Source organism: Bolinopsis microptera, chromosome 8 (assembly GCF_026151205.1).
Source record: "Bolinopsis microptera isolate Bmic1 chromosome 8, MBARI_Bmic_1.0, whole genome shotgun sequence".
Classification (NCBI taxonomy): Eukaryota; Metazoa; Ctenophora; class Tentaculata; order Lobata; family Bolinopsidae; genus Bolinopsis; species Bolinopsis microptera.
The window spans coordinates 18,412,240-18,437,300 of NC_087079.1; the positions used below are offsets into that span (position 1 = coordinate 18,412,240).

General features: G+C 39.4%; 1 protein-coding gene across 1 annotated transcript; it reads left to right on the forward strand.

Moving 5' to 3' along the window:
• Positions 1 to 5,622: 5,622 nt before the first annotated feature.
• On the forward strand, positions 5,623 to 25,061 carry LOC134820228 (BOS complex subunit TMEM147-like). Its single transcript, XM_063830449.1, is given in 9 exon segments — positions 5,623 to 5,635; positions 5,638 to 5,698; positions 5,892 to 5,915; positions 5,917 to 5,959; positions 6,148 to 6,307; positions 6,472 to 6,587; positions 7,639 to 7,747; positions 24,396 to 24,510; positions 24,908 to 25,061. Coding segments are annotated over 9 exon segments (795 nt in total).

Below are 25,061 nucleotides of genomic sequence, written 5' to 3' on the forward strand. Positions count from 1 at the left end.
AATCAAATCAAATATCATAGTGGTACCGTGGCATGTCCTGTGTCCATTCTTGGTCAGCGTTGTATAGGTTGCATGGATTAGAATAAGTCCCTGCTTGCTGTTGGCGTTGCTGCGGTGAGGCTGGCTGGAACAATTGTCGGAGAACTCTTTGGCTTCATTCTCTCTTCACTTCTTTCTCCGCACAAAACTGTTTAATCCGTGGGAGGCCCTGTTTTAACGTTCCTTATGTTCCAAACGTTAAAATCTTTTAGCGAACGCGTTCACAGACTATTTTTAGTGAACGTTCCGTACGAATTCACTACAAGTACAACTAAGCTATAAGGGCAAAATCATCGATTAGAGGCTTTTATCTTAAAGAGTGAACCGGAAGTGGAACGTGAAACAGATCATATTGCACGGTGGAGAACCAAACTAGCAACTTTTCTATTATGAATACGTTCAGTAGGTGAAAATTATTGTTATTAATTTTTACCTGTCAGATACGTAAAATAACAAAGTAATCTCTCCGTTAGGCGTTCGGGTAGGAGAAATAAGCAAGCTGATAAGAGACAATGAAATTACAAACGTATGCAATTAGTGTGTGGCGTGAGGTATATTTACTTTAATTTTTAGTGCCGACTTTAGCTTCAATGATATCACCGCGCACCGTTAACATACTCATAGTCTGGACAGCACCCTTCTAAATCCGAAAAGTGTCATGCTTGTAGTAAATATTTGGTAGAATTCGGTCCAGGACAAGCTATTAAATTTTTTGCTGCGCTCCGGTCTATCACAGCAGTTTTCCTAATACCGTAGAGAAGTTTTTTTTTATTAACAAATAAAACTCGATTACTAGACTCCTAGCCTGATACGAACTAAATTAAAAATTGCTCATAATGAACTTATCATCTTATCATTGATCATAAATAAAATAAATGCTGTTAGCTGTGAGCTTTTGCTGGTCCCATGAATATAATTCAATGGATATGATATAATATAAATATTCATATACTAATATAATACAATTATTCAAACAATATACACATAATATAGTAATGACCCTATATAAAATCAACCCTTAAAGAATTCAAAAAATTCCCTTAACAATCAAAAATTACCCCTTGGCCTTGTGGCTCCAAGTTAAGATCTAGACTGTTTATATCAACAATGTTTTTTTCTTGCACCCCTGTCTCCACGGAGAGAAATCACTGTTGTTGTATTCATATACTTGCACATTTACGAGTCTTCTGAATCTATTATATTACATAATACACGACTTCTCATTCATAATTCATATCAAACATTTATATACTCATGCAGCGAGAACAAAATATTTAGTGTCGAAACTAACACAAGCAGTCATATTGCCGTGTTGTAAAACGGCCGACCGTTTACTACAAGTTAAGCATCAGTCAAGTCAAATCAAATCAAAACATAGTTTTAAAAAACGTATACGCTATCTGCAACATTTGACATCTAGCACAACGTGCACAGTCTGGTTTAGTCAACAATGTTACCTGGGAACCTCAGGCTATCATGTTCGTTAATGAATAGAGATTCGGCGGAATGACAGGCTGAGCGCTGCCCAATAATCAACAATGCAGCTCTAAACGCTGCGGACTTGCTATTATAAAAATTGATGAGCGCTCGATTTGAAATCCCGACGCGCATAAAAACTGCCACTAACTGCTACTAACTGCCACTAACTGCCACTAACTGCCACTAACTGCTACTGTCGCGCGCAAATGCGTGGGCGCGATTGTAGCAGTTAGTGGCAGTTAGTGGCAGTTAGTGGCAGTTTGTAGCAGTTAGTGGCAGTTTGTGGCAGTTAGTGCAGTTTGTGGCAGTTAGTGGCAGTTTGTGGCAGTTAGTGGCAGTTTGTAGCAGTTAGTGACAGTTTATTTGCACTTAGCTCCTCCTGTGACCAGGACGCGCGCCGAGTTGGACTCGTCGACGGTCCTGTTCCAATATATGGAACAGATATTTTACGAGTATCACCCGTTAAGCCGTGGACAGTGGATGGACAAAATTGGGATTGAAATAACAAATATATCAAAATATTTCTTGCGCCGCGCGCATTTTCATCACTCTTCATCCCCTCTGTGAAGCTATTAGAACTTTCCTGATACCTTGCCAATCCGTATTAACACCAATCCGTGTTCTTTCTTTTGATTGGTCGGCGTCCACTGTAAGCCTTCCTTGCGGTTGCTTTCACAACGCGTCCCCATTCTCCAACTCCTGCTGCTAAAGAGAGAGAGACTCCCAAGTTATATACCATAATATATTATACATAGATATCGACAACAGACTCCGAGAGTCTTGAAGTTCTGTTACCACCGCCCCTGGTGCAACCCCTTACGGGTTAACGATGAGGAGACAGGGACTTCCAGGGACGGTCTGGCCTGCTACGTGCAACTCGTAGGAGTATGCAATGTTCCTGTAACGTCACTGTAGACCTTTCCTCTGTCGTTGTTTTGAGTGTCCGATTCAAAAACCAAATCCTAGGGTACACGAGACGTGGAAGCCTGTGAGCGTTTTAGAGTCTGTTAAGTGTTAGAGTCCTAGGTTACACGAGACGTCGTAGCCTGTGAGCGTGTTAAATCCTAGGGTTACACGAGACATGGTAGCCTGTGAGCGTGTAGACTGCTCCTCTATCGTTGTTTGAGAGTCCGATCCAAACCAAATCATAGGGTACACGAGGCGTGGTAGCCTTTGAACGTGTAAAATCCTGGGGTTACACGAGACATGGTAGCCTGTGAGCGTGTAGTCCGCTCCTCAATCGTTGTTTTGAGTGTCCGATCCAAAACCAAATCCTAGGGTACACGAGACGTGGGAGCTGTTAGCGTGTTAGAATCTGTTAAGTGTTAGAGTCCTAGGGTTACACGAGACGTGGTAGCCTGTGAGCGTGTTAAATCCTAAGGTTACACGAGACTTGATAGCCTGTGAGCGTGTTAAATCCTGGGGTTACACGAGACGTGGTAGTCTATGAGCGTGTAGACCGCTCCTCTATCGTTGTTTTGAGTTTCCGATCCAAAACCAAATCCTAGGGTACACGAGACGTGGAAGCCTGTGAACATGTTAGAGTCTGTTAAGTGTTAGAGTCCTGGGGTTACACGAGACATGGTAAGCCTGTGAGCGATAGACCGCGCTCCTCTCGTTGTTTTGAGTGTCCGATCCAAAACAAATCCTAGGGTACACAAGGCGTGGTAGCCTTGTGAGCGTGTTAGAGTCTGTAAGTGAGTCCTAGGGTTACACGAGACGTGGTAGTCTGTGAGCGTGCTAAATCCTGGGGTTACAGGAGACATGGAATCCTGTGAACGTGTCAAATCCTGGGGTTACACGAGACATGGTAGCCTGTGAGCGTGTAGACCGCTCCTCAATCGTTGTTTTGAGTGTCCGATCCAAAACCAAATCCTAGGGTTCACGAGACGTGGGAGCCTGTGAGTGTGTGTTAAATCTGTTAAGTGTTAGAGTCCTAGGGTTACACGAGACGTGGTAGTCTGTGAGCGTGCTAAATCCTGGGGTTACACGAGACATGGTAGCTTGTGAGCGTGTAGACCGCTCCTCTATCGTTGTTTTCAGTGTCCGATTCAAAACCAAATCCTGGGGTTCACGAGACGTGGGAGCCTGTGAGTGTGTGAGAATCTGTTAAGTGTTAGAGTCCTAGGGTTACACGAGACGTGGTAGTCTGTGAGCGTGCTAAATCCTGGGGTTACACGAGACATGGTAGCTTGTGAGCGTGTAGACCGCTCCTCTATCGTTGTTTTCAGTGTCCGATTCAAAACCAAATCCTGGGTTACACGTCATGTGGGATCCTGTGAGCGTGTTAGTTTCCTGCGGAAGGTGTTATTTGCCTGTGGGAAAAGCTGTTATGCTGCGGTTTTAAGGTTAGTAGAGGCTATTAGAGCCTTTCCTTGTTGTAGAGATGGCTAGTCCCTTCCTTTGCATAGGTAGAAACACCCATGCACCTCCCGTTCAAACCGGTGAGGTTTTTCGTGGGGCACCAATCCGTGTTAACATCAACTACAGTTTTCCGGTAATTCTCTGAGACATTACTGTAATGTGAAACTTTGCACAGATGAAACGAATCCTTAGCTATCTCCCTAGACTAGGTACCACTGGGATTCAACCCTAGAACTTCAGTACAGAGCTGGAAGCTCTAACTAATCGGCCACGTAGCCATTTGTACGATCAGACGTTAAAAATCAAAGAGAAGAAATATTTAAGGTGCATAAAAACGATTGTGACATTACGTAGGATTATCAAAATTGATACCAATGTCCATTTGAGCACAAACACTTACAATTCTATTCATTTAACATTTTCTGCTGCTCCTACTGTAGCGAAAAGTTCTGTGAGAGGGATAACGAAAGGGAGACACTTTACATGTGTGCTAAAGGCAGTTGTGTTGTGCAGATAAGTGAAAATTTCTATTAATACGACAAACAACTATCCAGACTATCACATCCACTTGCATGGGACTTGAGCAGATAACTTAAGAAGACAATCTACTAGACCTTGCATTCTGTATGTCATGAAGGGAGAGTACTGAGTGCTTTTTGTTAGCAATTTGTATTCCTTTTGTTGGCAGCAATAAGAGCCGTAGGGGGAGTTCCATCCCAATCTTACAGATCTACAGGACTCATGCTGCCGCTGAGCTGAAGCAGTAGAGGGGATGGCTACTTCTCTGGGATCTAACACATCCTGAATCAGACCAACACTATGTCCCAACGGCACTGGTGTTGGGATGTCTGCCCCCGGTGCCTGCCCGGATCAATAAGCAGTCAAGCATCATGATGTTAAAACGTTGAGCATTCTCAACCAGCAGATCTGGGAACTCCCACGAAGGACCGAAACAGATCTAAATAGACAATTAGCAAATCGGAAAAGTAGACTCGAATTTGTTTATATAATTTATAAAGCGTATGTTATTGCCACGTTAAGGGGCCTGTTAATAATTAATTAAATTATTAGCTATAATAATTTAATAATTATCTTACAGATCGATGAGATTGAGGAGTTATCAATTGTCCTCATATTAGCTCATTCTGTCATGAGAGTGACAACCTGTGGATCAGATATTGTCTATATTTAGATCCCTGCACAGATTTTCCTTACCACTTCCATCCTATGTCCAACTAAGATTTCCAGTATATTAAAGTAAGAGAACCATTTCCGAACAGCAGAATTCACAACTCTGATTTCTGTCCTTTCATTACTTCTATCCAATAGAATCACTTCCAAGGTTTTGGGAGCTCCAAACATGATGTAATTCGTTAGCAAATATTCACTTCACAATTTTAAATCAACTCCAAATTTTACTTGACAATTGAACCATCAACCTTTTCTATGTAAACCTTCTTGTTCATACTATTTTCATACATAATTGAATCAGATAATGATTTTAGGGATAATATCCGGTAGTAGAGACTAGGTAAGACAAGTGAAGCTACTGTTTAGGAGGAAACGCGAGCTTTCAGTGTGCTACACTTTCATCAGGCTCAAATTATTTGTTATATAGTAGTGTTGAAAGTATTAAAAATAATTGGATCACTTTGCTTAATTACTCGCCAAAAGAAATGCTATATATCTAATTTCTTGAGAACATTGTTTTAATCTTTAACCTTCTGTTAGGGATTAGCAATGACCCTGTTCCATTTGGTAACTGCTTTGCTCTGGCATATTTCCCCTACCTCATAGTGTACAAGAACTCTAAACTGTGAGTATAAATTAGATTATACTCAATCTGTTAACAATTTACTTAGATTACTTCATCTGTTGCTAATTATTTAATCGAAAATTAAGATTATTCAATTATCATATTTAGTTTAGCTTGAATTCTACTCACAATTTACTATCTTCAGTGTTGCAATAAATTCCTTGATTTTATACAAATAAATTTTGTATTTCAGATCAGAGTACAGTTCGTTCTGGCATGTGTGAAAGCGCGAGGTGTAACTGTTTGACACAGCTATGCAAGGTGAGAATATCCTGCTAATCTAGCTCTGCTCACCTCTTGGGTTAATATCGGATATCTTTCTTAAATATATGTGCTTGGTAGAGCTACTTAGTTTTAAAAATATCTGCAGGGGAGCCTGTGTATTTTATTATATTAAAAAACACATACATATGTAAATATGAAGTTTGTACTCATTTTTCTGTATGCAGATGATAATCCTGGCTACCTTCTTCCCCACCTACGAAGTACCAGTGGGGAAGATTGACCTTCACGGTGAACTCATGAAGGGAGCAGTGGAGCTGTTTGATCTTATCGGACTCTTCGTCATTATATCTCAACAGATTGGGAGAGGTGATCTCAAAATATTAGGTCGCTGGAGTCGTACGTTCTTGAACTTTTGTTAACTAAAAGATATTAAAACATTATAAGATTTAACGTAGAGCCTTCGTTTGCATTAGTATTCATACCCCACTTATGGAACCAAAAGATTGCCCCTTTGCTTGACATAATATCTACATTGTTCTTGTCACCAGGATGGGCCATGGCTGAGCTGATCAGCATGAGGCTCCTTCCTCTTTGGGTCGGAGCACGCGGTATTGAATTCAGCTGGAAGTATATCCAACTTAGTTTCGAGGCTAACATCAGCTTGGTTCGTTTTATTTTCTTTACTTTTTTCTGTTCAATATAAATAATAAACTTCTCTGTTGATTTGCTTTTGTGTCATCAGATTTAATCAACGAGATAAATTGTATCAACGAGATAAGTGCGTCTCGAATTTACAGTTCGTTTCTCTCTCCAGGCTCATCACATAATAATGGCGATGTTGATCTGGATGTGACGAGGAACAACATAGAGAGGTCCTGTGCTCCCCCTCATAATATCCCTGCTCCTCCTCTGGCAGCTCCAAAACAAACCTCTTGAGTAAGTTTAACCTTCGCGTTAAGGTGCTTTATGTTCGCGAATATCAGCCGAAAAAGATGTACGGTCAAGCCATTGAGAAACTAGTCTGTACAGTGAAACTTCAAATTTCAAATCCGCATTTGTTATTGTATCGGATCAATTTTTACCAGAGCAACAAATTTCTAATCACGCAGATATTAGATTATTCAATATGGAAAATTGTTGTACACTGTAAGTGGTTGTATTCAATTTTAGACAAATAAAACTACAAATTCGGGTCTTATCTCGGAAAGTGATAAGGAAGTATAGAAAACATTTTTTTGGTTTTTTGGGAAATATCCTCTTTTTTTGTGTTTTTTGAGATATACATCCTGTTTTTTTTTGCTTTTTTTAACGTTTTGTGATAGTACAATGGTATAATACAAACTCAATTAAAAATGATATAGTAGATGAAATGCTAGTGTTTGATCAGCTGTTTTCTTGATCCATCTTCGTTTTGGAGTCCTCGTCCTACTACACGGCCGCCCTTCATTCATGAGTCTGCTTTGTTTCTGGTCTCCGACGTGAGAGTCTAATCCAATTCTGGAATTATAGACAGGAATAGTCTTGGTAGTCCTCGATCTTGTCTATTTTTTCTAGGCTTGCTAGTTGCGAACTTCATCTCTTCGCCATACTGTTGGGTGCATGCTTATAAGCGGGATAAAGCTAGAATTAGTCCCACAGAAAAGATCTTCGAACTCGGTTCAAGATGGTTCCGATTGTCTAATACGTTCCAATCGGTTCTTCATAAACGCCTTCAGTTCTTCGACAATTCAGAAAGTCCATCACCGATGGAGGTAGCTTTGCTATCCACCGCATACGCAGCGCAGCGGTATGTGCCTTTCCTAAACAACGAGTTCTTCACTCGAGGTGAGGAAACCTTTTTTTTTCCTTCTCCCGTTCGGAAGTAATGAAAACGTAGGCTTTTGCCGGGGTACGTGTTTCACCCTTTGCACGACCAATTGCAATCGTTATAATCGATTTGTTCGTCATCTTCGACACTTCCGAGAAGAGCCACTAGATTGACGTAGATATTATGTCGTCGTCAGACGCTCAAGGTAATTCATACATGAGGAATGTTGGGCTGTATCCAGAGTGACTGGGGTCTCGTAAGACAGAATTCCAGTTTGATAACGATGAGAGAATCATTTTGGTTTTTAAGTATTCTTTTCGTAGATTGTCCTTTTCCATCCTGGAGTACAGAGAGGAGACGTACTTCGGGTAATGAATGTTGCTTTGACTAGAATCAGAACAAGCAGTCCTTTGGGCGTGTCCGACTCTCCAACACTTGTGACAAGCCCCAAGGCAAGCGAGTGAGAGTCGGTTAAGGTACCAAACGCGATTAACTGAATGAGTGCCTTTCTGAGTCTTTGATATTGTAGGATGCTGAGTTCTGCCACCTTTATCAAATTTGTCAGATGATAGTAACTTCAAATTCTTTCAAGATCGTCCTTTCCGTTAGGTCATCGCGGGTATGCAGTAGTCGGTAACACCAAACTTTCTATCCCACAGAAAATTGTTAAACATTTATATTATCGTGTAAATTAGCAAACTACTTAAAGTAGAGAGTTAGAGTGCAGACGTCCGTAGGATTTGAAAAGCCAATGCTGCGATGTACCTTCTTGTAAAGTGCCTGACATTATTTTCATAAAGTTGCCCCAATTGTCTCAAGATACCTCCGGAATCACTAACTTTACGTAACGCGCAAAGACTTAAGATCATCGTAAGTCTGGAGCGCACGCATTTTCGGACTTAATTAAATTGATGTGACTAGCTTACGGCTGTTTAGCTCTGATTTGCTCTCGGACCCGATAGGAAATTCAAATCCTATGGGATCCTAGAGCTAATCCTAGCGAGATAGGATTAAACAATTCCGAGTGGCGATAGGATTTGCTCTCGGACACGATAGGAAATTTAATCTTACGATCCGAGAGCTAATCCTAGCAGAGATAGAATTAAACAATTCCGAGTGGCGATAGGATTTGCTCTCGGACCGAATAGGAAAATTCAAATCCTACAGGATCCGAGAGCAAACCTAGCGCAGTAGGATTAAACAATTCCGAGTGGCGATAAGATTTGCCCTCGGACACGATAGGAAATTCGAGAATCCTACGAAGGATCCGAGAGCTAATCCTAGCGGAGATAGGATTAAACAATTCCGAGTGGCGATAGGATTTGCTCTCGGACCCCCGATAGGAAAATTAAATCTTACGGGATCCGAGAGCTAAATCTAGGCGCAGTAGGATTAAACAATTCCGAGTGGCGATAAGATTTGCCCTCGGACACGATAGGAAATTCAAATCCTACGGGATCCTAGAGCTAATCCTAGCGGAGATAGGATTAAACAATTCCGAGTGGCGATAGGATTGGCTCTCGGACACGATAGGAAATTATAAATCTTACGGGATCCGAGAGCTAATCCAAGCAGAGATAGAATTAAACAATTTCCGAGTGGCGATAGGATTTGCTCTCGGACCCGATAGGAAATTCAAATCCTACAGGATCCGAGAGCAAATCCTAGCGCAGTAGGATTAAACAATTCCGAGTGGCGATAAGATTTGCCCTCGGACACGATAGGAAATTCAAATCCTACGGATCCGAGAGCTAGTTCCTGCGGAGATAGGATTAAACAATTCCGAGTGGCGATAGGAATTTGCTCTCGGACCCGATAGGAAATTTCAATCTTACGGGATCCGAGAGCTAATCCTAGCGGAGATAGAATTAAACAATTCCGAGTGGCGATAGTATTGCTCTCGGACACGATTAGGAAATTCAAATCCTACGGATTCCGAGAGCTAATCCTAGCGGAGATAGGATTAAATAATTCAGAGTGGCGAAAGGATTTTCTATCGGACCCGATAGGATAATAAAATACTATGGGATCCGAGAGCAAGTCTGAAAGGCGATAGCATTTGGAAATTGGAGCAATTTAATTGAAGAAGATACAATTTAGTTCATTTAGGATACTATAAACCCTTTTTCTTGTAGTATTCTTCAAGTTAATAACAGGGTACCTGCAGTACTCTTCAGGTAAACTTTAGGTACCAGTACCTTGTGTATTCTTCAATTTTAAAATCAGGGTACCTTGCAGTACTTTAAAGTTCATTCAGGGTACCTTGTAGTATTCTGCAAGTTAACATCAGGGTACCAGTGGCGTAACGAAGGCCCCGCTAGTCGCGACTATTCTTTCCCAATTTTGCGCGCTCCGAAACTACAATCCACAAATCACTTCCACACTTTCCTTGAATGTTACTCGTATATTATTGTCAAAAATTGCACAAACATTATGAATGAGATTATAGGGTTTGCTCAAATTCCCAATAAGATCTGTCCAATTTCCGGATCATATAATTTCAAGACAGGCCCTAATGGGTCAAATTATAAAGTTTCACCTACGTATTAGTGTACATAACAGCCGGGGTGCGCTTCATATTCCTGTAACTTTAGTAATCCTAACTATTCTCATTCTCAGACTGCAAAGGGACACTGTTCCACGTAAAATTTTGTAATCCTAACTATTTCTCATTCTCAGACTGCTAGTACACTGTTCCACGTAACTTTAGTAATCCTAACTATTCCCATTCTCAGACTGCTAGAACGCTGTTCCCTGTCTCCTCGTTTGGTATACTCTCCATTAACGTCTGTAACAATGCTGGTCGGGCTACGCTACCCATCTTACATTAACCTCTGTATCCAAAACAACTCCTGGGGCAACCCCAAGGTACCGTTACTTCTCTTATTTTATTTCCACCTTAGATGTATTCATACTAATTATTTTGTTGAGCAAATTGTGTCTATTTTCTTTAGGCTGTTATCGTTTTTTTAAATTTACAGCACTGTTGCCGGTGCCCTGGCAAATAAGAACAAAAATGAATTATGATAAACAGCATTTGATATTTCCTTTATTTCAGTATCATTAAAACCCCACTAAGTTCCTGCAAAAGTCTTCCTGACTCCCTGTTAACGCCCCACAACGGAAAATCCAGTATTGGGAAGACAAGTTATACGATTTCCCGGGATTTGTAACACCTTGAGATTTCACTATCGAAATTCTAATATTATTAGGGATCGTTCCCTAATTCACATAACTGTAAGCCAGATTTTGAACTTTCAGACCCCCATGCTCCCCCGTTTTAGTCTTGACACGTAGCTACTGACCAGAAATTACACTAGCGCAAGCTTTTCTCCCTGGGCGTAATATGTGAACGGTCCCTTGGTGCAATAATCGAATATTTCTTGGACGTGGTATGTTTTATTTTCAACTCCATTTACTTTTTTTTTAAAGGGTTTAAACTTTGAGTATCTATTATGTAATGTTGTATACTGTTTTCGAACGCATTTATTTTGTTTGTTTGCTGATAAATTGATGAATCAACATTCTCATTATATTTTAAAGGGTAGTTTAGAACTTAGAATAGAATAGAATAGAATGAATCAAATTTTAACACAGCTGAACACAATTGGACACAAAATTAATCTCCGTTGTTGTCTCAACAAGTACAGTACAGTGAGGACAAGCAACACGCCCCATTATATTTACCAACAACTGAGCAATTATTGCCAAAAATCAAACACATGTCCAAAATTAAATAGATTAAAAAAGCCAATCCCAAAAAATGGGTATCCAAACGACCCAAAACTACTTCAGTTACAGTTGTAGATCAAAAAGCGACTTGTAAGATGTATTTTGTACTTAAATAAAGCTAGACATGAACCTCTACATTGTTCAGCTGAAAAACTGGCCTAGTGCCAGCCCCGCACATAGCCCGTTCCAGCGCTCTAAGTTTGAAGGGTCTGACCCGCATGGACCACCAGTCCCACCCTCTCTGGCGGGGTCACTGCAAGTTGAACACCTGAGCAGCAGCGGACGGGTGTCTAGTATGGTCTCAGCGAACCTGGAGCCCTCTGTTAACAGTTCCTCTAGATCGGAGCAGCAATTGTCATAATGTTCAGCTAGATCTTTGTAGTTGAGATATCTTTGGAAGCTATTCTGGACCCTTCTAGTAAACCTGGGGTTATAAGGTTTACTTAAATATATAACTTTAAATAATTTGTTCATTCCACCCCCGCAAATGACTTGATAGTCACGTAATCCAATATACCCCAGTAAGCAATACCTTTATTTACAATAATAAAGCATTTTTAACTCCACAAATCACTACTAGTTTCTAACACATGCACAAATTTCGAATAGTTCTATTCCACTATAGCCATTTTAAAATGCATAATTATAAATATATTTCTTAATAATTTACTAATATTATAATAGCTTGGCCGATGGCTCATCGCAATACGCCTTGTTATTGACAAAAAGGTTATTTTGCACATGCAATTAGCGCATTTGCATTTGCACGTGCAAACATCTTTTTCTATAATAATTCTAGTTACAAGTAAGAGAAATGATTCATTTCTGTTGTGATCGTCCGCTATTCCTATGCTCTTCCAATGATTTATGAGAAGGCACAAAAGTTTATAAACAGGCCCAACTCCGAGTGAGTGGAGATCGTAGGCTACCAATGGCAATAGGCAATTTACCCCGCCGATAAAAAACTTACCGCCGATATGTCTCTGCTCTGCGTTGAGTTCGTGCGGGAAGTAAGTTTCTGTCGTTAAGAAAACTGCAACCTCGATGCAGGCTATTTTTAATCGCTAAAAGAAGGTAAATGTCCATAACCCGCACCATTAAATACTGGATACTAGCCCCGAGTAATAATTAGATTAGAGACCGGTTTTAGAAAATAAGGGGAAAATGAAAGCCGTCGTGCTGGCTGCATATATTTATAACCAAAATTAGAAACTTAAAACTATAACATTTAGTAATACTCAGCGTTTAAACTAACGAATGCAGAATGGGATTAAAGGGAAGCGTGTCATGTGCGAAAGTGCATATTTTTTTGAAAATATTTAACTCCTTGCTTGTTCAATTTCTTTTAAGAACTGAAATCCGAATGCGAAAATCTATGCAATTTTCAGGATCGAATTTTGAATTTTTTTTTACTATGACATGCTTTTTTTTAAATTTTAATTTTAGTGTTATAGAGCCTACTAAAAGTACTGTTTGCCGAAGAATAATCAAAGTCATAAACGGGGGGAAAGCCGTTCGCATGTTAAACAATGCATCCACTTTCAAAAGAGAAAGTAATATCATAATATCAGATACGAAACTACCAATGACCCAATGATATAATGATTATAATTAATAGTGGTAATGCCCTAAATTTCTTCGAAATCGAAATACTGCATACTGACCGCGGGTAAATAAGTGAAACGTTGCCCGACTCCCCGTGGGGCAGTTCATTTTAAAAGATCGGCCAATAAGATCAGCCAACATTTATAATAAATCTGATATCAGATAGTGCAATCAACACTAACAGAAACGTGGGGTTTTTTGAGTGCTACCACTCTAAGTCAAATAATTTCTTTTAACTTCGGTTCCAAGTTCGATTCACGCCCTTCTTAAATCTCATCGCTCAACTTTGAACTTTGTCCTCCATTAAAAATCCTCAAAAATAGAACCCATTTTCTAAAAGTTTTTTTGGTTATCATAACGTCATTTTCTGGTTATTATAGCACCAATTTTCATTGACGTATTAATACTCAATGGTCAAACAGTTGCATTGGATTGAAATCACATGTGAAATAGGGAAGGGCTCTTATCTTACTAATTTTGCTCGCCCAAAAAATTCACGTGACTTTGGTTTTTATGGTTTTTGGGAGCCGTACAAAACATTTTTAACATAAGGGTCGTTCACATATTACGTAATCAATATTTTAGCAATTTTTACCCCCCCCCCCCCCCCCCCCCCCCCCCCCCCCCCCCCTTTCCCCTAATCAACCGTAATCAAGACCCACCCCCCCCCTGACAGCAATATTAAAGTAATTTAGGCCTGACACCCCCCTCGACTTTTTTCCTAGAAAACACCTTTCTCTACGTTTCATGCTACTCTTTATCATGCTATCATGATGAGCCAAATCATTGTTACCGGCCAAGCACCTTCTAAACCCACTTATTTTTATAGCCGGATATTCGATCAATTTCTAAATTTATCACTATCAGAGTGAAATTGAGTGAAATTTTAAAATTTAAAAAATTCTCAATTTTTATTATTCTAGAGGGTAAAAAAAAAAATGTTGATTACGTAAAACAACGATCGTTGATTTCCGAAACCCCCCCCCCCCCGACCGAAACCCCCCCCCCCCGTAATCAACCGTAACATTTGTAAACCCCCTCCCCCTCGGCTGATTACGTAATATGTGAACGAACCCTAATGATAAACCTAATCCCAACCCTAACCATAACCCCGAAGCTATCCATAACCCTTACCAGTACCACAACCCTAACCCGCGAGCCCTAAACAATCGAATTCAGTTTTTACTAACCTGTCACGTGACCAAAAACTTTTTTTGCCCATAACTTTCCAGGAAGCATTTTACCCTACGTCATGGAGGTGATTCGGAATCAGCGTCCAAAAATACACCGATAAATCAAATTTCACACCCAAAGGGCCTTTTCACAAGAATTCTCTTTAAATTTGGGCGAGCGAAATTTTTCTCGAATGGTTTCTGATGAGAGGGTTTCCCAAATGGTCCCGCATGGTGACTTTGGTTCCTCGTTTTAAACGCACTCAAACCCAAGCACAACTTACAGCACGTTCGGCTATAAGGGTAACGTGGGGACTCGGCTGAAACCACATTAGTCATTACATTTCCTTTTCGAGAAAAATCTTACTTTAAACTAAAGAGACCACATTGTGAGGAAAGTCTCAGGCATGGCTGGGGGCAACCAAAATCCAAAATTCAACATTAAGAACCCGAATAAATTTCTAACTTTCGACGCATTAATATTTGGGAAAAGTGCAGTGTGCCGTGGCCTTACAACATCGATATTTTGAAGAAGTCGTTATAAATGTTGACAATATTGCAACATTTGGTGACCTCCTACCCTAGGCTAAGCATATCTGAAAACAAATATTTAATTCCTACTTTTTTGCCCTTCCCGATAGGAAGGGAAACAACTCGGCGACAAAGTTTACGGAACATTTTTTTTTCCCCAGTGACACTGCTTGTTAAAATCTCGGGGACGGGAATAAATATCATTCTCTCATGACAGTGTGTAACTGTCCATAATGAAAAGTTGTTATCTCACCTTTTTTTACGCTAATATAATGCATTAAATAGGGGTGCAATAACTGGGAGGGAGATAACATTGTTATCCCCCCTGGTCCATCCTTTGCGCTGAATGTTGCTAATTATTTTAAAAACAAAATTGCCATAACTTATGTTCTGAAAAATATTTTTGCTTTCAAAAATTTTACAGAATGTCAATAACAAGTAGTCAAACATTTGTGGCAAGTTTTTGTGTGAGTGTGACTTCACTGAGCTTATTTGACCAATTAAAATAATAGCAACATCTCAGCGACCTGTAACAATTTTAAGAGATAAGGATGTGTCCTTTAGAAAGTTTGACTCTGGAGTGTTATATGTAGTAATATTAAACGTCGTTAATTTCCGATGTAAATGCTGCATTCGCAGCATCATTTCGTAGATCACAGAGAATAACATTTACCAACTCGTCAAACTCGTTGGATAAAATTATTTTTCACAACTCAAAGTTGTGAAAATAATTTTATCACAAATTTTAACATGAAAGTAACTGCTTATTATTTTATTTTATGATGCACTCTGAAGTACTTATAAAGACACACATTATAGTTTATATCAGAGAAGATGTTTGTTGGAATACAAAAACTTTGTTTGCTAAATAATACAACTTTATTGAGAACAGGACAACAAATAAAAGAGAAAGAAAGTATTTTTTTAACATTTTTACTTAAATATCTGACTGAATATCTAAGAAATTGCTAGAATAATCAAGTCAAAACGTTTCCAAGCATGCTTTTTCAGTAGATTGTGTTCTAGTCCGTCAGTTAGGGCAATTACCTGAAATGATAGTAGAGGGCCTGATTTGCGAGCTCTCAAAGGTCTTTGTATCACGTTGCGACCCCCACGGTCGTTTCACTATAGGGGAGCCGCGCACATTCGTGCGCGGCGGGTCATACAACGTATGACAAAAAGGTCTTAAAAACCGAAAAAACTTCGGAGCCCTAAAATTCAGACTGGGAAAATCGCCCATTTCACATTGGCCAAGCCCATTTTTAGTACCAAAATGTCCAGGCACAATTTGAGAGAAATATATATAATGTCATTCCTAACATGTTAGGGGTCAAAAACTAATGTTTTTTTGCACGACGAATCGATGGCAAGGTTCTTAAGGTTCTAAAACACATTTTTTTTGCAAAAACTAAAGAAAATTATAATTTTAACGCGCCAAATTTTTCAGTCCCCGATTAATAAAATTGTTCAAAATCGATTTCCTGAAATGTTTGGTATCTAAACCCATGTTTTTTGTACGACAGGCCGATATTGACAAATATTCGCAATGGGGCACATTTATCTAAGACTTATGAATCAATAATGCTCTAACATGCTTATTTTGTAGAGAAATTGGGCAAAAAAACGGTAATTTTTGGGTACACCAATACAATTACCAATTTGGTAATTCGTTTTTTCTTTTTAAAGCAAATTTCACGTTGCAATTTTCAAGATCGGTTTATGGCTATCGATAGGGCAAGGGCTTAATATGCTATTTATGGTTTTGATACAATCCTTCAGCACCTGACATAGGCAATAGGGGTCACAAACCCATAAAGTAAAGATGTCAGGACTGGGCAGTGGCCGATAAATATTTGATAATTACTTGGACTGGAATATCTTTTCAACGGTTATTGACATCTTTAAAACCCGTATTGACTATTGAACGTGGAGTAAAACTTCTAATCTATTTGTAGCTCAGGCGATGTGCCCCCGAACCTCACGTCCTGAGTGACAGTGGGCCTTATCGATCATGAGCCGCAAATCACAATGGCTTTTGGGCCTCAGAGACACAGAGTCATACTACACACCAAACATTTCAGGAAATCGAATTTTGAACAATTTTATTAATTGCGACTGAAAAAATTGGCACGTTAACAACTATTTCTTTCAGATTTTTTGCAAAAAATAAGTGATTTAGAGCTTTAAGAACCTTGCCAATCGACTGGTCGTGCAAAAAAAAAATAGATTTAGACCCCTAACATGTTAGGAATGACATTATAAAATATTTCTCTCAAATTTTGCCTGGACATTGGTACCAAAAATGGGGGTGGCCAAAATTGGGGATTTTCCATCTGAATTTTAGGGCTCCGAAGTTTTTTCGTTTTAAAGACCTTTGAGAGCCCCCAAAAAAAGTTCACCCCCCTACATGATGCAGGTAATTACCTGATTTTTTCCATAACTGACTATAATAAACAACAATTTGTTGAGCCCCGCTGATAAAAGAACGCAGTAAGCGTCGCAGGAAACAGCTGGTGTTGAACATTGTCTTACAACGCCGCTAACGTCTTCAACCCGCTTCTCGACTGATAAGAGAGTTTGCACTTTTATAATTGAAACATAAAAAAATTTTTTTGTATAAATTTCATATGTAAACCCTAATTAGTGGTGATTTTGCTAATACTAATTGTTAATTGTATCCAATAACCCAAAATTTATGTGTTTTACTCCTCATTAACATCTTACTATGTAAATTAAAGCGAGACGAAATATGGATAATGGGTGGATCCGTACCATTTTACTGACACCACGGCATCAACTTAACGCGACTTTCCGCATAAACCGTAAAAAAATATACAACTGCAAACTCTTTTTTACTGGGGGTTACCATCAATAGCTGGCGCTATCTAGCGCCAAAAATAAATGATTACCTTCACAACGCTTGAGATAGCCACCGGAGATTTCACCCCCAGAAACTGTTCTTGAGTCGATTCCTTTCCGGGAGAGTGAACTTTTTGGATGCGTCTCGTATGTGATACCTCCACAGTCTAGTAGGGAAGGTGGCATTTAAGGTGAATTGATATTTTTACCATGATTTTTGCATATCTTTTGTGTATTAAATTTCAAAATAATCGATTAATTTTTCTAATTTATCATCAAAATTAACTGCAAGTTTGAACTGACCGGATCGTATGAGACATTCGCTCTGAGCCTTCAGAAACTGTCGTATTTGGCTGTTCCTGCGCTGTAGCCGCTCAGATATTACCACGTTCTTGCTCCAAGTCCCTGGAAGAAAAAATTCCATTTAATAATTACCTCAGGTTTTATATAGACCTTTTTTGGGAGTTCCAAATAATTTCTGATTATTCCTGATTTCTTGCGACAAATGATACTGCACGAAAGGATAAACGACGTTTCAAAGTAACAACTTCGTTTTCAGCTCAAATTATTTGTTATATATAGTGTTGAATTGGTGCAAGACTCAAGAGACTAAAATAATTATTACCTATTCAATTCGCGTTTTTGACACCACTTGGCCGGGGTCCAAATTTTGTAGTATACATAATAAGCAGTTTTCATCACGCATATATTATTATAATGTGATAACATTATTTTCACAACTTTGAGTTGTGAAAATAGTCCCAACTCTCAAACTCGTTGGATAAAACGAGTTTTTTAATCCCGAGGTTTTTACCTCATGTTATCAATTAAAGCAGTGAGTAAATGCATTCTCTGATGATACGAAATGAAGCTACGAATGCAGCATTTACATAGGAAATTAACGACCGATATATTAAATACATATAACATCCAATCCAAACTTTTTAGAGGACACATCCTATCTTTTAAAAATTGTTACAGGTCGCTGAGATGTTGCAAAATTATTTAAAATTGGTCAAAAAGCTCAGTGAAGCTCACACTCACACAAAATTTGCCACAAATGTTTGACTACTTGTTTTTGACATTCTTAAAATTTGAAGCAAAAATATTTATCAGAACATAAGTTAAGGCATTTCCCCCTGTTTTTAAAATAATTAGCAACATCTCAGCGACTAAGGAAAGACCAGGGAGATAACAATAGTTATCTCCCCCCCCTATTTACCGTTAATCACACCCTAAATGTAGTACCAGGGTTGACCATTGTTAATAAATCGGCCCCGGGCGCGCGCTACTTCGTAACACTTGCCATCGAGAAGAAAGCGGCGCGCGCTACTTCGAAGAAATTTAGACGAGTAACAACCGTCAAGTACCAGGAGATAAAAATAGTTATCTCCCTCCCAGTTATTGCACCCCTATTTAATGCATTATATTAGCGTAAACAAGAGTGAGATAACAACTTTTACATTATGGACAGTTACACACTGATCACGAAGAATGGTACTTATACCCAACCTAAAAATGGCGCACCTGATTTTGTGTATAATTACATATGTTAACCCTAATTAGGTGATTTTTTCTAATGCGAATTGTTAATTGTATCCAATAACCCAATTGAGTGTGTTACTCCTCATTAACAGATGAACATGAAATTGGGACTGGTACAGGGTTTGGGGCCCGTCCTCCCCGCTAGACCCATGTTTCTCTAAACCCATCATGTCACAGCCTACCGCACACAAAAAACAATCACTCCAAGTTAATTTTCGAAAGAAACCCGAGTATCGCTAAACCACCAAAAGAGGACTTTCTTATTCACAACGGTTTCAAGAAACGAATTCCCCGCAATCAACACAACCCATCTGGGGTAAAATATTCACACCACAACGTCATTACTAAAACTTTGAAATGTAGCTTTAGAGAATATTGGGGTCCCTGTATTAGGGAGTGGCGCCATCGACAGTGGGGCCGCGCGTGCCGACTGTAGGATGGTTTTTTAGCGCTAATTTCGGGCCAGCACAATTTTCTTCAAAGCAAACAAATAGATATTAAGTATCCTTTCCGACCTCTGATTGCAACAAAAAATTGTAAGCTTACTCACTAGCATTCAAGAGGAAAGTGTCCGAAAGTTTAAAGCATATCCAACCATCAGACATTATTGTGACAGCTAAAAGCAGCGTATTTGTCCCCATTTTGCTCACTATATCAACTCTCTGATATCCACAAATTTTTCGGACAGTTGTGAAAGCCCTATTGGAAAGGTCGTCGCCAATTTTCAGAATGATCTCATTCAAGGAACTGAAGATATATCCAATAATAGACACAAAAATCACGAATTTGGTCAAATTTGGTCAAATTACGCGACTTTTACAGCTAATTTTGCTCCAAAAGCCGCGCACACATCAAATATGGCACCTAGGCAAAACTCACTGATCTTCCAAAAAGGTATGAAAAATTTGGGAACCGTGAAAATCTCACAGCCCTCTAGAAAACAAGGGTACAAAAATTTTAAAAATCCGAGCAAGTTTATTTTTATTGGGGCAAACCCCCTACCTGTATCAACACTCTCACGGAAATTAGAATTCTATCGTGACCTAAAATCAAAAATTTTAAAAAAGAGTATTACCAAGAGTATACCCATAGACAGTGTCATTAGGGATGCGCCATCGACAGTGAGCCGCGCGTGCCGACTGTAGGATGGTTTTTTTAGCGCTAATTTCGGCCAGCACAATTTTCTTCAAACAAATAAATATTGAGTATCCTTCCCGACCTCCAATTGCAACAAAAATTAGTAAGCTTACTCATAGACTTAAAAAGGGAAAGTGTCCGAAAAATTTAAAGCATATCCAAATCAAACCATTATGTTACAGCTAAAAGCAGCGTATTTTGCCCCATTTTGATCACAGTATCAACTCCGATATCCACCAAATTTTTCGGACAGTGTAAAATCTAATGGTGAAGGTCGCGCTAATTTCAGAATGAAACTCATTTAAGGAGACTGAAGAAAAACCAGAAAAATCGTACAAAAAATGTGTCCAAAATTGGACGAATTATGGTCAAATTACGCGACTTTTACGCTACTATTTGTCTCCAAAAGCCGCGCACCATCAAATATGGAAGGTGCACTTATCGCAATTCATCAGATCTTTCCCCAAGAAGTATGACAAATTTGTATTGATGAAAATTCCACACTCACAGTCTCTAGAAAACACAGGTACAAAAACTTTATACAATCCGAGCAAGTTTAATTTTATCGTGCACCTCCTAGTTCCTTAAATATCAGACCGATGCTAATAACACAAGACAGCAGATACGTGCACATCGACTCGAATTGAACTTGGCCGAAATAAACAAACTCCTCGTGATTAGCTAATATCTCCGGTGCATTAAGTTATATGTCAGTATAATTGAGATGAAGATCACTTCCTTTAACCATTGTGATCAAACGCATTGCATCGAGGCGAAAAGTCCTATAAAAGGGGACACAGATCCATTCACACATAATCAAATCCAATCAAACCATCAGCGACATCTTATACTGTTCACACACTGTCAACCCTTGAGCAAACTACCTCAAAATACAACATTCAACAACCTTTAAATCATTGAATTAATCACTAACGAAAGTCAAAGCCCACCTCAACGAAGATGTCGTTTTGCTATATTTTGCCACTACGTGAATTAACAACCGCAAGAAATTCGTCTGACTCTCTGGCCAATACATGAACACTGAAAATCACTGAACCAGCGCTTATGTTTCTTTTCGCGCAACATCTAGTGCAAAGTGGCCATGGCTCAATACAAGCATTACAGCATTATCAAGCTGACTGAAAACAAAAATATATGTTGTCAAAATCTTTTATTTTTTCACTTTTAAGTTTATAGATATATTAATATAATAAATTCACCATCTACAGAAATTGTAATTATCATAACAGTTACTAAATGTAGCTCAAGATATTAAATTTGTATTCCATGTTAGTTCCTTGTATATCCATAACAACAAACTAATATTTAAAGCGAGACGAATTATAAGGATATGAAGTGCATGTGATACGTACCATTTTACAACACACGGCATCAACTTAACGCGACTTTCCGCAAAACCTTAAAATAAAAATACAAGCTAAAACTTTTTGACATGAGGTGTTGCTTCACAATAGCTGGCGCTATCTAGCCCAAAAATAATTGTTACCATCAACATCGCTTGAGATAGCCAACCAGGAGATTTCCCCCGAGGAAACTGTTCTTTGAGGTCGAAGTCTTTTCGCAAGATAACTTTTATTTGTATGCGGTCTCGTATGTGATACCTTCCACAGACCCTAGTAGAGAAGGTGGCATTTAAGGTTGAATTGATATTTTACCAGTGATTTTGCATATCTTATGTGAAATAAATTTCAAGAAAACCAATTAATATCTAATTAACATCAAATAATTAACTGCAAGTTTGAACTGCCAGGAAGGGGGGGGACTAGAGGGGGGGTGGGGAGGGGGGGTTTTAGGTACGCGAACGTTTGAGACACTCGCTACTTAGCCTCAATGAAACAGACAAATTTGGGCGTTAGCCTCGCAGTAGCCGCTCAGATATTTACCAGCTTATCTTGCGACTACAAGGACCCCCAGTAAAAAATATATCCATTACCTCAGCATTAAAGCAGGAACCCCGTATAACCTTAAATGTGTGACAAGACTCAAGACTCAAAAGACAAAAATAATTATTACCTATTAATTCGCGTTTTTGACATCACTTTATTACTCAATTGCTTTCTGTTTACAGCACTTTTAAAGCTCCTCGATTTACCACTGACACCGTGACGTGTTTTGCTTTTAATCGCTTAGCGTGGCCATTATAGTGGTGCAGGAACTGTTCCTGCCCCTCCGCCTAACCCTAACACAATTCCTGTACATATTTTGAACTGGAATTGGGACTGGATTTGATTCTTTTTTTGGCTTAAAATGACCGGGTTTGTGGTTCTACTCGCCTATATATCGTACAACGATCAGGGACCCGATTATGTATAACATCATTTGTAATGATACCTACACACTCAACCACCCTAGTAAACTGCACATCTTCGCTCCTCATTTTAAATTAACTTTAGTCATTTTACCTTACACGCCAGACGTACTTCCGTGTCTTGGAACTTACTCATAATATATACCGATTCAACTCACTAATTGAATAAGACGTATTGTTTAAAAGTACTTGTTATATTTCGAAGAGTGAACTGCAGAGGCACCACCCCAGAACCTAAAAATAGACTTGGGCTCATGGCCATGTTTATGTTGATTGCTTTTGAATTCTTGAGTGTCTCTAAATATGTAAACATGATACTGATAGGAATGTAATAGTGCCCCAACGCCCTATTTTATTTGATGAGTGGACTTTGCAAGATTTGTGTTGAAGATTTTTTCGATTACCATTTTATTGATCGCTCCGAATATTTAGTGGTAGTAGTCAGTGCCAGGGTTACTAGGTATCTCCTCGCTTGTGGCCACGTTCGTCGCGCTCGCGTGCCTGCGCTCGCTTTTTCCGAGACCCGTCCGACCCAATGCGGCAGAGCCGACTTTCCGCGTATCACTAAGAAGCAATAGAAACGCCCATTCTCGAATATTCTATCACCTCACCAACTCTCACACATACCAGTATGCCATAATTAAAATTAGGGGAGAAACATTGGAATCAAAATTTGAGCAAAATTTAAGACCAATTTTAAGTGTAAAAAAACACTTTGACAAAGTATCAGGTTTTTTTGACATTTGTTTTTATGATGGTCCGTTTTGCTCTATCGTCGGCACATTGAATTCTCTAAATTTCATTTGAAACCTTTGATACCTACATTCAACTGGGGGGACGCTTATTATACGAGAAAAAAAGTATATCTACCTAGACCACCTTGGGGTTGAGTGGGGGTTTGTTTGGGTGGCCAATCCTCATCAGCAACTTCAATTTTTTTATGTCTAAAATAAGATCTCTCCGATTAACTCCAGATCACAGAACTCAAACAGCACTCCTAAGAAAGCACACCCCACGGAAAACTCTTTTCAAGCAGTCAACCATCTCGCTTACCAAAAACCTTAAGTCCGTACTGAATCCGGAGAGAGATCTCGCGCAGAATGAGAGTTACTCCGAGCCAGAGCAGCAGTGGCCATCTGGAGTGTAAATGTGATGAGTGCAGGTGAGAGGAGTGTCAGATGACGAAGGAAGTTAGTGAGTGTAGTCGAGTCAAGACAAGAGGAAAAGAAACAGTCCAAATAAACCAAAGGCCATCACGGAGAACGGGTATACATCCTGGATCAAAGGAAAAAGAAATGTACTTTACACTACATCGAGGATTTTATTGACTTCGACGCCGCTGAACGGCTGCTTAGTGAGCTGAATGTTGATATATCGAATTACCCTAACCAAACGAGTAGCCGTCAAGAGATAAATCTGGAGATCGAGATGATTGCGTAGAGTCTGAGGGTCATCCAGATGACTCGACCCCGGAGAGTAACCTTAGAAATCAGATCAGCTACCTCACCAAGAAAATCGAGAAATCAGCGAGCTCAATATTTGAAATTAATACAACTATCACCAACATAGTATTCAGGCCGACTCCCAAGTTATAACGATCTTATCCCCTACGAAACACTAGCTGAATACATGGGGCGAAACCCACAGTTGCCCAGTCTTTCCCCTTGGGCCCCAAGATCACTCAAACTGAAACGGGGAACTAAAGTAACCCATTTGGTGCCCATGCCACTCAGGATCCTCTGTGTGTTCTCTCAGGAAATTCCACTCTTGAGTACATGGCATCCATACCTAGAGGAAAGAGTGATATTCAAAACGAACAACTTCTTCTTTTTTTCATGGATCTCCTTCCAACTGCGATCGAGGAAAATGTGTAAGTGACCAGACCTCAGTCTCATCTCTGTCAGAAACGGCTCCCTCTCAATCTTCTACAGATGGTGGATTTAGTGTAGATGACCCTTTCAGACCTGACTTTATAACTTAGAAATAGATACTGGACTACAAATGACCCTTAACAAGACGACGGAGATACCTGACATTATTACACATCAGCAACTTCAAGGATCTAATGTAGATGATCCCTTCAGACCTGACTTTAACTTAGAAAAAAGATAATGGACTACAAATGACCTTTAACAAGACGACCGGATATCCCTGACATTATTATCACCTCAACCAGCGGTCCCTGATATCAAACTGACCGAAGCGCAGACCTCTTACTTAACTGAGCAAGGCAGATCTAGTTTGTTGGATAGTAATCCAATCATCAGGTCGCCCTCTGCGTCACTTCATCTGGATGTTAACAAAGATGATCTCAACGTTGGCCCTGCAACTCCCGAAGACACCGAAAGGACAGTTATTCTTATGGAGAACCACACGGTCGCTCCCGAGACACTTATTACTTGTGTTTGCTCATCTTCCTGA